The sequence below is a fragment of the Psittacula echo genome (assembly GCF_963264785.1).
Source record: "Psittacula echo genome assembly, chromosome: 4".
NCBI classification, from domain to species: Eukaryota; Metazoa; Chordata; class Aves; order Psittaciformes; family Psittacidae; genus Psittacula; species Psittacula echo.
In genome coordinates this window covers 109,407,992-109,423,516 of record NC_137738.1, presented here as the reverse complement: position 1 = coordinate 109,423,516, position 15,525 = coordinate 109,407,992, and the positions used below count along the sequence as shown (strand labels likewise).

At 62.6% G+C, this 15,525-nt stretch overlaps 2 protein-coding genes across 6 annotated transcripts; one reads left to right on the top strand and one right to left on the bottom strand.

Annotated features, from left to right (window-relative positions):
- The first annotated feature begins 45 nt into the window (after positions 1–45).
- On the top strand, positions 46–10,621 carry GTF3C2 (general transcription factor IIIC subunit 2). Of its 5 annotated transcripts, none has more exons than XM_080615332.1 (18): positions 46–227; positions 527–908; positions 1,804–2,110; positions 2,598–2,692; positions 2,926–3,003; positions 3,389–3,487; positions 3,771–3,992; positions 4,146–4,257; positions 4,405–4,522; positions 6,060–6,091; positions 6,322–6,451; positions 7,017–7,161; positions 7,441–7,602; positions 8,068–8,155; positions 8,499–8,627; positions 8,904–9,035; positions 9,714–9,821; positions 9,946–10,621. In XM_080615332.1, exons 1-18 carry the CDS (start codon positions 95–97, stop codon positions 10,153–10,155), a joined length of 2,682 nt encoding a protein of 893 aa, XP_080471458.1. In that variant the 5' UTR covers positions 46–94; the 3' UTR covers positions 10,156–10,621. The 5 variants fall into 5 exon arrangements, with proteins under 5 accessions (XP_080471458.1, XP_080471457.1, XP_080471461.1 ...); XM_080615331.1 differs by having other exon boundaries at positions 3,765–3,992; XM_080615335.1 differs by lacking the exon at positions 3,771–3,992.
- An 858-nt stretch (positions 10,622–11,479) lies between these two features.
- On the bottom strand, positions 11,480–15,017 carry SLC30A3 (solute carrier family 30 member 3; the record flags this gene model as incomplete). The annotated part of the gene is made up of 8 exons (XM_080615365.1): positions 11,480–11,625; positions 11,729–11,863; positions 12,166–12,271; positions 12,385–12,595; positions 13,115–13,268; positions 13,342–13,488; positions 13,559–13,731; positions 14,935–15,017. 8 exons carry the CDS (start codon positions 15,015–15,017, stop codon positions 11,480–11,482), a joined length of 1,155 nt encoding a protein of 384 aa, XP_080471491.1.
- Between the last annotated feature and the right edge of the window lie 508 nt (positions 15,018–15,525).

Below are 15,525 nucleotides of genomic sequence, written 5' to 3'. Positions count from 1 at the left end.
CCCCCTGCGCCGCCTCTTCTGCATCCTGTTCCGTGCTGGCGGCGCGGTGGCTCGGAGCGGGGCGGCGGCTCCGGGAGCCCGTCGGGACCCGCCAATGGCGTCCAGCGCCTCCCGCGGGCCGCGCTGCCGGGAGCGGAGCCGCCGGGGCCGTTCGGCGCGGAGCTCGGTGGCTGGCGGGCGCAGCCGGAGCCGCGGCCAGGCGCTGGAGGGCGAGCCCCGGGCGCTCCGTACGTACTGGTGGCGGGCGGAGGAACGGGACGGGGTGGTGTATGCCGGTTCCCCCGGCTTCCAGCGGCCCCAGCGTGCCCGTGTGTGCGCCCTCGTCGGTGATTTGGCCCCGGCCCCGTGCTGGCGAGCAGGGAGCTGCTGTTTTGCTGGTGCCCAGCTCTTGCTGTGTGCCCCTGTTGCTGCTCTGGCTGCCGGCGCTGGGCCGGTTCCCGGCTGGGCAGTGGCAGCTCCCCCGGTTGGTGTGCCGGGGAGGCGAGCCCTGCTGTTTGTGTTCGTGCTAACTGTTGTTTTGGGGCAGGGGAACTGTTGCCGCTTGGAGATCTGGATGCTTTGACCCAGTCTGAGGAGGGAGTAGAAGCTGCCAAGTCCCCAAAAAGACCTATCCGAAGTCAAAACCCCAGAGGCAGTCCCAGTGACCCCAATGGTCCAGTCCCTGCAGAGACTGAGGGTCATGGTGAGCCCTCCAGAACCTCTGAGAACGGAGCTGTGCTGCCCCCAAAGGCACCCAAGAAGCGTGGGCGGAAGTCCAAGACGGAGATGCTGCTGCTGAAACTGTCTCAGGACCTGGAGTGCCCAACCCCGGAGCCCATCTGCGTACAGAAGATGCTGGGAAGCAGCGAAACCGCAGAAGGCCTAGACAGCCCCCCCAGCGGGCGCCCCAAGAGGCGAGCAGCCAAAGTGTAAGCCAGGGTCTGGAAGGGGCTGCTGCGGGGAGATGGGGAAGGATGGGCAGACCCCACTCCCAGAGGGTTTCATGGAGATCTCTGCCTCACCTGGGGGGTCCTGGTGTCTTTTCTGAAAGACTGTTTCACAGTGGTGGGATGGACTGATTCCCCATAGAATGACTTTTTCCTTCTTTAGGAGAAGGTGTTCGGATCCAGGAGGGTGGGGGGGGGAAGCAGCAGGCGCTTAAATGAGCTTGCATGTGTCGGGTCTCTGACAGTAGTAGGCTGTCTGCAGAGAATAAGAGGTTTCCTTGGTTCCTGATGAAGCCAGGAGGAGGCTTGTCAGGGAGGGAGCAGGACAAGCTGTGTGAGCCCCTACTGCTTAAAGGGTGGTCCTGGGGGAGCCTGTGTGCTTTGGTCCCTCTGAAGGCAGATCACACAGTGCCTGTGCTCTCCAAGTGCCTGGAGCTGCAAAGGCAGAGCTGGTGGGGTTGCAGTGCCCCAAGTCCCCTCGTTCTGCTGTGCAAAGGGAGGGTGTGGTACCTGCAGCAGCATGCCCAGTGCAGGAATTCCCTTTGCTGAAGACACTCGCAGGAAGATCTCTGGCTTTCTGGCTGGCAAAGGGCCATGCACTGCTCTGCCTGCTGGATGCGTTCCCTGCTGGCTGCCGGAGCGCTGAGGAGGCTGGTGTTCCCTATGGAGAAGCAGGGGATGGTGGCTGCCCCAGTGGTCCACAGGCTGGCAGTGCATCCAGACGGGCTCTGCAGCAGTCTGGCTGGGCAGGGCTGGAGCAAGTTCCTTGCCCAGACCATGAGCTGGAGCAGTGTATCTGCTTGGTCCTGGAGGGAGGGCTGGCTGGGCCCTGCACAGTGCTTCCACTCACCTCTAGGCAATGCCTTTGGCGTTTCAGGGCTTTGCTGTACCTGCAGGAGCTGGCAGAGGAGCTGACATCGGTGTACCAGCCTCCAGCTCCCACTGAGGGTGCCCAGGAGCCACAACCAGAACTTCAGCATATCCAGAGGAAGCGTCGAAGCCGGAGGAAAAAGGATAATGAAGCAGATAGTGATGACCCTGCCCGAGATGCTGACTTTGTGCCCTCAAAGGAAATACTGTTGCAGGCTGAGGAGGAAGAAGGGAGTGAGGAACCACTCAGTGAAGCATCAGAGCCAGAGCTAGAGGTGCTCCGAGGACACAGTGGGAAGACAGCATCTGCAGGGGTAAGGGCAGGATCTCTGCCTTGGCCACTTGTTATCTTTGGCCTGGCAAAGTGTCTGAGCTGTTCTGGTGCCCTCAGCCCAGCTTTTTGGGGCAGGAAGATCCTGGAGCAGGATGTGAGGGTGGCGCTGTGCCTCTCAGCCGTGAGTCTGGGCATGAGCTCTTTGAGCTTCAGTGTGGGCAGAGGCAGCTCCAAGTGAGGGTGAATGGGGACAGAAAACAAGTACTCCTGGGAGAGACTGCTGTCGTCTTAAGCTCCTCTTGAAGCTAGTGTGAGGTAAAGGCAGGGTCTTGGAGGTTGTTCACTGAAGTCCCCAGAATGCAGGACATCGTATCTTTAGCCTAGCATGACATGGTCTTGGTGACCGCTGTGGCTGAGGGGACCTCTGTGCTCATGGACTGCAGGACAGGCAGGTCCTCCATGGAACATTTGGGCAAGCAGAGGCAGCCCTGGCCGGGTACCCACTCTGAATCTGCTCTTGTACCCAGAGATCCAAGCCCCAGTGCCGAGGCCTTGCTCCCAACGGCTTCCACAACTCCATCATGGCCCCAGTGGAGAAGTGCTCCAGCCTCACCTGCAGCCTGTGAGTGGAGGGCTCGGGATGGGCTGTGGGGAGGAGCGGCTGTTGGTGCCCTGGGTACTGTTGCTATCAGAGGCATGAGGGCAAAGGAGCATCAGGACTGACATGAGGAGTGTCAGCCAGCTCAAGAAGGGCATGTGGGGAAGGGCAGGGGCTGAGACCCATTGGTGTGGGCCTGCCTGTGCTGAAGGCAGGGGCTGGGCTGGGCTGTCACTGATGTCTGGACATCCCTGCAGGCGGGATCAGAAGTACTCGCAGTGGGAGTTTCCTGACTGGATCCCTTTAGTGCACAACTGGACATGTCTCTCTGAAAGGTACCATTGGAGCAGTGCAAGAAGAGAGAGGGGCTGGGAGGTACACACTGTGCAGGCACTGCCTGCCCTCAGGCTGTGTGATGGGGCAAATTCTGCCAATGTTCGGGTTGTGCTGGGGCAGGGAGAGAGCTGGCAGAGGGAATGAGGGCATCGTGGGTGCTGTACTCCTGCATCTTCAGGCAGGATCAGGCTGTAGCAGAAAGGATGGGGCCTTCTTATGGGCTTTGGGAGTTTCATGGACTTGGCCATGGAATCTTAGTAACCCTTTGGGTGGGCAGTGACAGGGCACACCAGGCTTGGATGGGTGCTGGGGCATGGTGCTGTGCTGGGGGATGACTGGGTGAGGGGTGAGGAGAAGTCCTCTCACCACCTCCTTCCTCCCCAGCGAAGCTGCTCCATACCTGCCAGCAGAGGAGATGTCTCCCTTCTTCTCCATCCAGCGGGAGGGCATCGAAGACGATGGTGTCTTGTACAGGGTAAACAGGTCTGTGACGGAGTGTCCTGAGGCACTGCTGGGGTGGTGGCTGTCATGCCTGGAACAGGCAGAAACCCCCAGGACTGCGGTTCTGGCAGGTCTGAGAGCCTGGTGAGCACACCAGGGCAGCAGGAGAGGCCGTAGGCTCAGCAGCCAGCCCTGGGCTCTCACCAGCCCTGTGCCAAGGCTCTGCACCATTTGAGTGCTGCCCTGCCTGTCCTGTGTGCTCACACCCTGCAGCAGCACTGCTCTTGCCCCATGCCCTTACCCACCTCCCTTCTGGCAGGTTCAGCTCCCTGCAGCCCCATGAGGAGCGCCTGGACATGTCCTTCTTTGTGGGTGGCCCTGTGTGGGCCATGGAGTGGTGTCCGTCCCCGGAGGGCTCAGTGGCCTCTCAGTATGTGGCTGTCTACTGCCACAGGAGCATGGAGGAGATGCACAGCATGTCTGGGCTCCATGGAGGCCCTGCGCTTCTGCAGCTCTGGGGTCTGGGCAAGCTGCAGCCAGAGCAGGGGTGAGTGGATGGTGAGATCATCCTCTCCCAGAGCCACCAGCTGTGGCCTGAACCCTGCATGGGCTGTGCTAGTAGCCAGCTTTGCTGCTGGTGTATACTGGAACTGCTGGGCACCAGCTATTGTGTTCTTTATGGCTTAACCCATGCCTGCAGCTCTGCCGACAATGCTGGGCTGTCTTATGCCATTGCTGCTGATCACGGGTGCGTCTGGGACATGAAGTTCTGCCCTAGCGGTGCCTGGGAGCTGCCCACCACTGCCAGGAAGGTGAGTGTGCTGATGGAAGAGATGCCCAGGCCCTAGAGACTACCTTTGGTTTCCCCCAGGATTCCTAAGTCCATGCACTTGCTAAAGCCTTGCCTTCCCAGGCTAGGGATGGTGACCATATGGCTGAGCTTCTGTGTTGTTCTGCAGCACCCCCAGATGAGCCGGCTGGGCCTGCTGGCCGTGGCTTTCTCGGATGGCAAGGTGGTGCTGTACTCCCTCCCGCACCCCGGGGCCCTGCAGCGCTCCAAGAGAACCCAGGTAAAAGGTAGGAAGAGCTGCGCTGCCGGGCAGGGGTGTCCTGGCCCTCATCCCACCGTGCCGGGCTGGGCAGCGTGTGAGCCCTGGGGCTGGGGCCCCTCTGCCGGTGTGCAAGAGAACCTGCTCTACTGTGCCATGGGGCTGGTGCACAGCTGTGGGGCAGCGGGACTGTGCTAAGGCCAGCACCACCCTGCCCAAGAGCTGTGTGTAGTGGGGCACCAGCCCCACTGCTTGGGACCAGCAGTTGTTGCTGCCCCCAGCCTGGCTTCTAGCAGAAGGGCACAGCAGACTGCTTTTTGGTGTCAGAGCATGTCAGAGTGCTGCTAACCAGAGATGCTGTGGGGCATGGCTCCTGGGCAGCCCTGCCTGGGGCTGGGTGCACTAGGAGAGTGCTCTCAGCATCAATGCTGTGACCACAGTGAGTTTGTAGGGCAAGACATAGCTGCAGTAGTGTGTTCCTCAACTCACTGCTTGGTGCTGGGAGTGTGTCCTCTGGTGACAGAGCTGCTTATTCCAGCCTGGCTCGAGCTGTTTGTTGGGAGAAGGGATGTGGGGCTCTGAGCAACTCGGCTGGCCTCGGGCTAATGGTGCTTGTAATAGTCTCATCTGCTGAGAGCCTAGGGAGATTGATGGTCTGCGCTCTGCTCATGGTCGCTCAGCCGTGGCTGACAGCCTGCACCGCGCATCTGTGGCTGACAATGGGAAATGGATTCCCTGCACCTAAACATGGTTGCTGACCCCCAGCAGCACCGGCCCCATACCATGTGCTGGTGCTGCCTTTTCGTCCCCCTCTCTGAGGACTGGGTCTGAGTGGTTTGCTCCGGCTGCTGCAGCCGCCACGTCAGGAGCTTGCAGCAGGCACAGATCCTTCCCTAGCCTGCAGAGCTCCTGTGGACAGACCGGGTCCTGTCACGTAGCATCAGCCAGGCTGCGGCTGCACGTACTGTCCTTGCGCTTCACAGCCGGGCTGAGGGTGCTGGTTTGCAGCTGCGGGATCAGTGCTGGACTGCAGTGCTGCCGGGAGCTCATGGTTCAGCATGGCATGGTGTGGCTGCACCAGCCTTCCCAGGGCTCCAGGTACCCACACCCAGTGTTGCTGCCTGACAGAGCCCAGGCTGTGCTCTGCGCCATGCCCTGGCTGTCACGGAGGTGCCAGAGAAGATGCATGGCTCCTCTATATCTCTGCAGGACACCACCTCCGCCTGCAGCTCTCAGGCTCTGAGGTGCAGACGTGCTTGTCTGGTGCTCACTGTGCCTGAGGCCCTGCACAGGGGGGGCCCTTCTGGCCCAAGAGGTGCTTGACAGAAACCCTAAGGCTCTTGTGTCATTTCACTGGTGAGGGAGATTGTCCAGCAGACAAAGCTGGTGCATGGAGGGTCCTGCGGGCACCTTGTCCTGAACTGTTTGGGTGAGGTGTCTGCACAATCTGCCCTCCCCAGGAGTGGCTGCCTGGGAGCAGTGAGCAAGGCTGCTGAGCAGCTCCTGCCGCAGGGAGCTCCTGGGAGAGCTGATGCCTGTCCTGACCCTCCTCTGCTCTCTTCTAGATGGGTCCTTCCACAAGCACATTATCTGCAAGGTCAGTGTCCTCTACCACTGTGGTCCCCCATCAGGGCTGGCACCAGCGAGCCTCCTGACTGGGGCAGGTGGGAGAGCTGGGAAGGGCATTGAGACCCCTGTTTAGCTCTCCAGCCCCAGCTTTGGGGTGGAAGAGGAGAGCCATGCTCCCAACCCTTGGTGTCCCCAGCTCCTGGGACATCAACAACGCTGGCATGGGCCTGTGACTGATGATTGTCCTTTGGCTTCCAGGTGCAGGGTATTGCCACGCTTCAGGTGGGCTCTGTCCAGGCAGGGAATGTGTCTGAGTGTGGCCAGTGCTTCAGCCTCTCGTGGATGCCATCCAAACCCCATCATTACCTTGCAGCTGGTTTTTATGATGGTGAGTACCCCACCCTGCACAAGAAGGGCCTGCATCTTGTGGCAGAGCCTTTGAGGAGCAGGCTTTGCCCTGCAGCAGGCAGAGACACACATGGAGCTTTGTGCTCCTTCAGCCTCAGGCAGAGAATGGGGAAGCTGAGGATGAGTATGGGGGCAGCGTCAGGATGAGGAGCAGCAGGTGGTGGGTACTGTGCAGGAGCTCTGCCCATCCCTGAGACAGGGAAGACCTTATTGTTGGCTGGCCACAGGGTCCTTCACATACCTTCCAGATTAAGCCAGGACATGGTTCTGGCTTAATCCACATGTGTCTGACTTGCCTGGATGCAATTTTGTGCCTGGCTTCAGGCAATCCACAGCGCTCTGCTGCGCTGCCAGGACCTGCTGTACCTGAGCCATCCTTTTATGCTCTAAGCCCCAGCTCTAGCTCTGGCTCAGCTGCTGGGCCTCTCAGCTCCTGCAGTCCCTGCTTGTGCTGCTGCCTGTCCCCTCCATTCCCACATGCTCCCAGCTGCAGCGCTGGTGCAGTCGTAGGGCAGCTCCTCACAAGCACAGGTCTCATCCCGCAGGCACTGTGGCTGTCTGGAACCTGCTCACCAAGTCCCTGCTGCAGTGTGTGCACCAGCCCGATGGCTCCCTCAAGCTCTATCCTTTCCAGTGCTTTCTAGCCCATGACCATGCAGTCCGGAGCATCGAGTGGTGCAAGGCCGACAGGTGAGGGCAGGAGAGCTGGCAATGGTGTGGGCACTGCTTGGGAGAGCTGGATCACTCCTGCAGATGAGGGTCCTTTGCCAAGATGGGCTTGAGAGGACTCGGTGTTGATGGCACTTGGCCCTCTAAAGCACTGAAGAGGTTGGGTTGGGCTTTCTGGGGCTGAGCCACTGCCTGGGGGAGCAGCACTGTTCTGCGGGACCAGGGCCACCCATGCCTGCAGCAGGGAGCCGGCACGGCTCTGCACTGGGGTCTCAGTGCTGCTTTTCTCTTGGTTCTCAGCAACTTCCTGGTCACGGCAGGGAGCGATCGTAAGATCAAGTTCTGGGACCTGCGGCGGCTCTATGAGCCCATCAACAGCATCAAGAGGTTCCTCAGCACAGAGGTGGCTTGGCTGCTGCCCTACAATGGGGTCACCGTGGCCCAGGACAACTGCTATGCCTCGTGAGTGCGGGGATCATGGCAGCACCTGCTCTGTGCTTGGGTGCCAGCTGGTCTCGGGTCTGGTCTAACTCACAAGGGGCTTCTCTGGTCTATCCCTCCCTTGGGAGTGTCCGGCTGTGCCATGACGAGGGTAGGCTCTCCTCATGCTGGGTCACATCACCTCCTGGGGCACAAGCAAGGTGAGCGAGGGGAAGGATGAGGCCCCTGAATCAGATGGGCAGCAGGCCTCCTATGTGGCCCCAGGTTGATACAAGTTGGCAGAAAGGTTCTGCTGTCTTGGTGTCTTCTTAAGCTTCTGGGAGCCACCCTGGGGTAACTCGTGATGCTGTGACATGCTGCTAGAGTGAGGACAGCCCCCCTTCATCTGCCTAGGTCCCAGGAGTCTCTGGGGAGCTGAGCCTGGCTCTTGCAGTTTTGGGGTGACACCATAGAGCTCTGTCCTCATCTGTTCCCTTTCTGTTGCAGTTACGGTCTCTGTGGGATCCACTACATTGATGCAGGATACTTGGGCTTCAAGGCTTATTTTGTGGCACCTCGCAAGGGGACTGTGTGGGTAAGAGGCTGGTGCAGGGCAGTTCTGTCCGGGGTCCATGTCAGAGGGGTGGGTACCTGCCCCAAACCCAGTGCCAGCTGGGCCCTGCAGCTCATGGGCAGGGTTGACAGAGTCTGGCCGTGTGAAGCCCTGGCTCCTGGGTCACCCTCTGCACCTAGCTGGCCCCACAGGCACATGGCCACTGTGTGAGGTGCTGTCCCTGCCTGTGTTCAAGCTGACTGCACTTCTGACCTCATCCCTCCCCGGTGGATGGAAGGTGGTGGGGTTGGTGGTGCTGCATACTGGCTGGGGGTGGTGGGGAGCCCACTGGGACCCTGTGTTTTAGAGACATCTGTTCCTGCAGAGCATATCTGGCTCAGACTGGCTGAACACAGTAGCTGCGGGAGACATGACCGGTGAGCTGGTGGCTGCAGTGCTGCCTGACCTGGCTATCAACCCCCTCAACGTCAAGCGCTCTTCAGACCGTAGATTTGTAAGTGACCATCATGCTTAGCAGGGCCTGTTCCTGACACGTGTGGGACTGGGCAGGATGGGAGTTCTATTCCTGAGTCATGGGAAGAGTATTCTGAGCCAGCCTCAGGGCCTCTGCTGCCCCACACATGTGAGCATGTCATGCCCTTCGTGCCCAGGGGATCTTGGGGATCCTAGGGCAGGGCTTGCAGGACTCCCAGCCCTGCTCAGTCCCTGGTGGTCCTTCTCTGCGGAGGAGCACATGGACCCCCTGCCCTGAGCCCTATCTTGCCCACAGCCTGTCTACAAAGCTGACCTGCTGCCCTGCAGCTCTGATGGGTCAGTGGGCAGTGAGCAGGTGCTGCCACTGACCAGGAGCTACAGCGAGATGGTGACCAAGAGCTACATCCTATTCCGGGACACGGACCTGGTAGGAGGGGCAGGGGGCAGGCTTGGGGATGGGTGGTGCTGACCATGAGTGGGACCTGTGGGAGTGGGGCTGAGGCTTGTGGGGCTGGGGCTGGGCAGTGGGAGCAGCAGGGTGAGGAGATGCTGCTCAGGTGTTGTGGCAGACCCTCACTTCTGGACCACCACCTGGCTGCCCTGAGAGCATGGGGATGGGCTGCCCTCCTGCCTGGTCACAGGGCAATGGGGGGCATGGCTGTGGGCATCAGTCCCAGGCAGAGCTGCACTCTTGGTGTCATGGCTGTGGCAGCAGCCTGGAGTGCCCAGCCCTGGAAAGGAGACTGCGGGCTCACAGCCTGCCTGCACCCCACTCTCCAGTGTTCTAAGCTGTGTTTGGGATATCAGCTTGAGGCACCAGGGCCAGGCTGTACTCAAGGGCCCTCTAGACAGAGGGGCTCAGAGCTGCTGTAGAAATACTGGGGCGTGCAGTGGGGTCTGCCATGCTCCAGCCTCCCTTGCCCTGGCCCTCCCTGGGTTCTGACTCTTCATGCCCTGGGCTGTGGCTGTTTGGTGGGTGACCCTGAGGGCACCCCTGGTTTGCTGAGCAGCCCCTGACACTGCAGCAGTCCTGGTGCTGCTGGGACTGTGCACGCAGCGCGCCTACCCCAGGCCTGCAGCCCATTGCCCTGCCACCCCTTCATAGCGCAGCTTCAAGAACTTCTCCAGCCGGGAGCCCATGCGCAGGATGCACACACAGGAGGTGAAGGCAGAGCTGAGCCTCGACCGCCTGCAGCTGGAGTCCGTGCACAAGGTGAGAGCCTCAGGAGGCTGCGGCTGCTGCAGGCAGGGTCTGCCTCTGCTCTGCTACCCCTGGTGCTTGCCAGGTGCTGGGATCCTGGGGCTCCCTCCCTCCTAACCCCTTTTTCCTCCCGCAGGTGCGCTTCAGCCCCAACCTGGACTCACACGGGTGGCTGGTGTCGGGGGGGCAGGCGGGTATCGTGCGGGCACACTGCCTGGTGGGGCTGGCCTCCGCTGTGAGCCATCAGCTCCTGCCGGAGTGCCGTGCCCGCTTCAGCTCCCTCTATGGGGATGAGCCTGGCAGCCCCAGCCCCACTGAGTGCTCCCCGCTAACACCGGCAGAGTAGTGTGGTGGGTCCCTCATGCTGCTGCCATGTGTTCTCACCCCAGGCAGGAGCTGGGGTTGGAACAGGCTGTGCTCTCCGGGGGGGCTGTGTACCCCCTCTTGGTGCTTCTCTACGCTCTGGGCCCCACCTCAGGGGAGGGATGGCTGCTCCTGGCTGTCACCAGGGATGTTCAGGATGCTTGTCCTCGTGCTCTGGGCCCAGGAGGATCCTTTTGCGCTGTTAGGTGTGGGAGGAGGGGTGTTGGGGCTGGTGCATGTCCCTGGCTTGAGCTGTGGTTCTTGGGGCCTGATGCCAGGGAAGTACCCATAGACCCCCGCCTCCATGGGGCTGTGCTTGTGCTGACCACCCCCATGCAGGGGGCTGGGGGAACCCAGCAGTGTCCTGGGCAGGGCTCATGGGGCCGGCAAGGGGGGCCGGCAGCTCTGGAGTTGCTCACATTGAGCCTCTGTGTTCAGCTGTGCAGTAAACGTGGTTTGTTTTGTAAAGGTTGTTTGTGGTGCTGGCACAGGGCTGTGGGGCGGGCGCCGGTACCTGGGGTGGCCGTGTCCCCCCCTCTGCTCTTGTGAGGGGCTGGGGCTGTCCCCCCTCCCAGTCCCCTTCTGGCTGCCTTGGCCGCTGCTGCTGCTGCTCTTCAACAAGTTTATTGGTGTGTGCGGACTCTGCCACCGCCCGCTGGGCTCTGCACAAAGAGACGGACAGACAAACAGACACACAGACACTCCACAGATGCAACAGACACGAAATCACAACGGTGGGGAAGGATCAGGCCAAGGCATGACAGCTTCTGGCCCAGCCTTGGCCGGGAGGCAGGGGAGCAAGTCCAGGGCTTCCCTCACCCTGCACCCCAGCAGCAGCTCCCTTGGCCCCCCTGCAGCCCCAGTACCCACAAACCCAGGGTAAGGGAGGCAATGGGGCAGCCCCTGTGGCCCTGGGGGCACAGGAGCAGCTGGAGTGAGAGCCAGGTATGTCTGCTTCCACTGCTCCCCCAAGGGATGTCCCTGCCTGTCCTTGCTCCCGCTGGGTAAAACAGGGCTCCAAGGGCATGTGATGGAGCAGGATCCTCCTCTTCCTTTGGGGCTGCTGCCAGCACAGCTGGGGCTGGAGGATCCTGGGGAGGCCCCTGTGCTGGGGGGGCCAGGCTGTGTGTCTCCCCTGGAACCCTGCACACAGGGGCACTGTCCCACCCCAGGGCTCTGTGGGTGCAACACTGGGACAGGAGCCCGAGTGCTGCACCCGCTGCTCCAGGGGCAGCTCCTGGGGTGTGGGGCTGGGGGCCAGGCCTGACCCAGCTCTGAGGCAGCCAGGGGTATTGGGCACAAAGGTGTCAGGCGCAGGGGTCTTGGCAGTGCTGGCAGCCCAGCATCTCCTCCTGGTACCGCTCCACTTGCACCGTGCTTGATGCAAAGCCAAACCTGCTCTGCAGCTGGGTGGTGGCTTCGTGCAGCACCATCTCAGGGTCGGCGCTGGTGTCTGGGGATGGCAGCACAGTGGGGCTCAGCCCTGGCATGGGTGCAGCCGGTGGGTCTCTCAGCTTTGCCCTGGGGTCCGTAGGAGCTGTTCATGGAGCACTCACCAACAGCCACATGCACCGACATGGCATGGTGGCTCAGCGTCAGGGCCCAGAGATGCAGGTCATGGACACCCTTGACCCCATTCACCGCCAGCAGCATCTCCTTCACTGCATCAAACTCGAGGTCCCGTGGTGTCCCTGCCAGCAGCACCTGGTCACAGGGAGCCAGTCCTGGCCCCCAGCCCCATGCTGGGGTCACAGCTTGTGGTAGGAGCAGCCAGGGATGGGTTGGGGGCTGCCCCAGGCTGTGGATGGTGGCTCCAGGGTGGGGTGAGCTCTCACCATGGGCTATTTGCCTGGGTGGGGGTTCAGGGGTGTGGGGGAAGGATGGGAGGGTGGGCTGGGTTGTGACTGGGTGAGGGGTGAGCTCCCATGTGGGGAAGGGGCTGTGGCACCTGCAGCCCCGATGAGCTCCTGCACCCTCCTCACCCACTGCTTACCTTCCATGAGGACTCTAAAGACATCCCTGAGGATGGTGAAGGTGGAGCCAAGGACAAAGACTGAGAAGAAGAGAGTGCTGATGGGGTCTGCGATCTTGCACTGGGGCTGCGGAGAGCAGGGTCTGTGTAAGGCTCTGGGGCAGAGCTGAGCTGGGCACCTGGGTGTGGGGCTGAGGGAGCTGTTCCCACAGGCAGTGGAGGCAAGTCCAGCCTGGGCACCTTGAAGTAGATGATGGTGGCAGCCACAAGGACACTGATGCTCTGCAGCAGGTCACCCACCACGTGGATGAAGGCTGCACGGATGCTGGTGCTTCCAGGCGGGGGGACCTGGCTGGGCAGGCAGCCCCCAGTACTCTCCAGCTGCTCATAGCCCCGTGTGCTGTGGCTGTGGCCATGGTTGACAGGAGACTGGTGCAGGATATAGGCCATGCTGGGGAGAGCAGGGCAGGCTCAGTGCTGTGCTGGGCAGGATGCAGTGGCCCCACTGTCCCTGCCTGGACCCTCAAACAGACAGTGGTGGCTGGGCATCACAGGCAAAGGGGGCACAGGAAGGCACATCTGGGCCCCAGGAGGGAGGAGAGGTGTGAGGCAGGGCTGGAGGTGCAGCAGGGACAGGGCAGTCACAGCATTGCAGGAAGGTGTGTGGGGCCAGGGCTCAGAACGGGCATGGGGGCTGGGCTGAAATGGGTGCTGCATCTGGGGCCAGGGATTGTGGGGCTAGAGGATGTGGGCTGGAAGCTGGGAGTGTATGGGCAACAGTGAATAGGGGAAGGCAGCACTTCGGGACATGAGGCTGGTGCATACAGATAAAAGGTTACCTGAGGGCCAGGTCTGGGGGTCTTGGGGTACCAGGGGCAGCCATGGAGCAGGGGTGTGGGAGGGGAGGCCAGAGCTCAGGCTGAGGGTGTCCAGGGGGATGTGGGCATGCACAGCCCCATGTGGGACATACACCAAGTTGACACCGACGGCGCTGGCAGATGTAGCCAGCATGGCTCGTGCCTCAATCTCATAGTCATTGCTGATGATACGGGCAGCTGCCAGGTAGACAAGGGCTCCAGTCACCACCCATATGGAGAGGACAGAGGCCAGCGCACCCAGTGTCTCTGCAGGACAGGAGCTGTCAGCACACATCTCAGCTGTGGTGCTCCTGTGGAGCCTTGTGTCCCCTCAGCTCACCTGAGCGGTGCCAGCCAAAGCTCATGGTCTTGGTGGGTGGGCGAGTAGAGACCCAGAGGGAGAAGAGGCTGACGGACATGCTGCCTATGTCTGTCAGCAGATGGGCTGCGTCCGTCATGATGGCCAGGCTGTGTGCCAGGTACCCGCCTGCAGGCACAGGGCAGCTGGCACCCTGTGCTGCGGCAGCCCCCTGTTCCCATCCCTGTCCTGCTGTTACCTATCACCTCCCCGATCATGAAGATGCAGCAGACGGTGCAGGCGACTCTCAGCTGCCGGCAGGCCTGGAGCCTGCCCCGACCTGGGCTGGGGGCACGGGGGCTGCAGCGGCAGTGGGGAGCCAGAGCCGGGGATCCCGGCTGTGCCAGGGCGTCCTGGGAGCCTGCAAACAGACTGGGGGCAGGGGTCACTGCTGGCCGCACCGGCTACCGGAGCCCCTGTCCGGCACCCCCAGGAGCTGCCTGGGGCTCCCAGTGGCCGAGTGTCATCGTCCCTCAAAGCCCTCAGTCTGGCCCGTGCAATGCCGGCGTAACCACGGAGCGGGGCTTGCTGTGTGCCCGCCCGAGCCCCGCCACCGGCGTGTCCCGCTGCCGCACCGCGGTCCGCAGCCGGGGAACGGGCAGTGTACGTAAAAGCCAGACGCCCCCGTCGGGATGCACAGCCACGGAGCTCTCGGCGGAGCCGGGGCCATCCCCATCGCACCAACTGCACGGCGGAGCCGTGGGGAGCCCAGTAGGGGGTGGACGGTGGCGTGGCCAGTGCGGTGTGGGAGCGGGTGCCTGCGGCGGGGGTACCAGTGGGACCGAGATGTTGCGTTTGGGGCCGGGCTGCTGGACGGGGCACTGTCGCGGGACGTGAGGCGTAGGAAGCAGGCGGCGAAGGCGGGGGCCGGTGGGCGAGGGGTGCGAGCGGGGGCACTGATGCATGGGGCAACAGTGCGGGAGAGGGGATGGACGGTACCGGTGCGGGTGGGTGACGCTTGGGCGCCGGTACTCAGCCAGACGGACGCCCGAGGGGGGAGCGGGGCTGGCGCACAGGTTCCGCTTGAACGGAGGTGCCGGTGTCGGGGATGAGGGTGCCGGTACACTGACGGTCGGGGCTGCCTTGGGGTCTGCGAAGGTGCTGATGTCCGCGTGGGCTGAAGGCGCGGGGGTGGGGGGTACGGACGTGCTGGCGGGTACCGGTGACGGGGACCGGGGGAGCTGGGCACTGCGGGACGTGACGGGGGCTTGCGGGTCCCGGGGGATGGGACCTGGCGTTTCCGAGTGGGGTAGAGCCAGGGGTGCGGGCATGCAGGGCGATGGGGAGTGATGGAGATGCCGGGAGTGATGAGGGAGCCAGTACGGGCTGTGCGGGTGCGTGGGATCGAGGGTTGCAGATGCAGGGATGATGGAGGGGTGGTGGTGTCGGGGTTGCCGGGGGCACTGAGAAGTGGCGCTACCAGTGCCAGGGTGATGGGGTGCCGGCGATGGCGGTGCCGGTGATGGAGGTACTGAGGGTACCGGGGTGATGGGGTGCCGGTGATGGAGGTGCTGAAGGTGCCGGTGGTAATGGTGATGGAGGTGCCGGGCGATGGGGTGCCGGTGCTGGCGGTACCTCTTGAGGCGAAGGCTGCCGTCGGCGCGACCGCTCCGTGGGTTGACCAGGCGGGAGCTCTCGGTGCGGGTCGGGGGCTCCATGCCGGGGGCGAGCAGCATCGCGGGCACCCGCCGCCGGGACTGCTGCGGCCCCGCCCCCCTGCCGAAGCCCCGCCCTCCCCCCCTCAGGGCCCCGCCCCTCTCCCGGGGCGGGAGGGCTCGGCGTCCCCCAGGCTCCCAGCTGCGGCAGTCCCACCGCTCCCACCCGGTGGTGGGAGGGCAGGGGTATGGCTGCGGCCCTGCTGAGACACCGGTCAGAGGCAGGGGGAGTGACACAGCACCGGAGCTGCTCGGCCCCAGGGAAGGCACCGCGTTGGGGTTAACCGGGTGCTCTGGTTAGCTTGTGCAGGCAGCTGGTAGGCTGTGGGAGGCTGCTGGGCTATGGGGGCGCCGCTGGAGCGTGGGGGGCCACTTTCATATCGGGGGAATATCCTGGAGGTTGATGAGAGAACACATTCTGGGAACCACTTCTGAGCGTGTGAGCATGGACAAGAAACCCATCGGAATCTGGAGAAGCCAGCACGGCTTCCCCAAGGGATAATCGTGTCTT

Coding starts and splice junctions, on each gene's coding strand:
- GTF3C2 (XM_080615331.1), top strand. CDS start 95: ATGGCGTCCAGCGCCTCCCGCGGGCCGCGCTGCCGGGAGCGGAGCCGC. Junction 4,523..6,059: donor CAAGAGAACCCAGGTAAAAG/GTAGGAAGAGCT, acceptor GCTCTCTTCTAG/ATGGGTCCTTCCACAAGCAC. Junction 6,452..7,016: donor TGCAGCTGGTTTTTATGATG/GTGAGTACCCCA, acceptor CTCATCCCGCAG/GCACTGTGGCTGTCTGGAAC.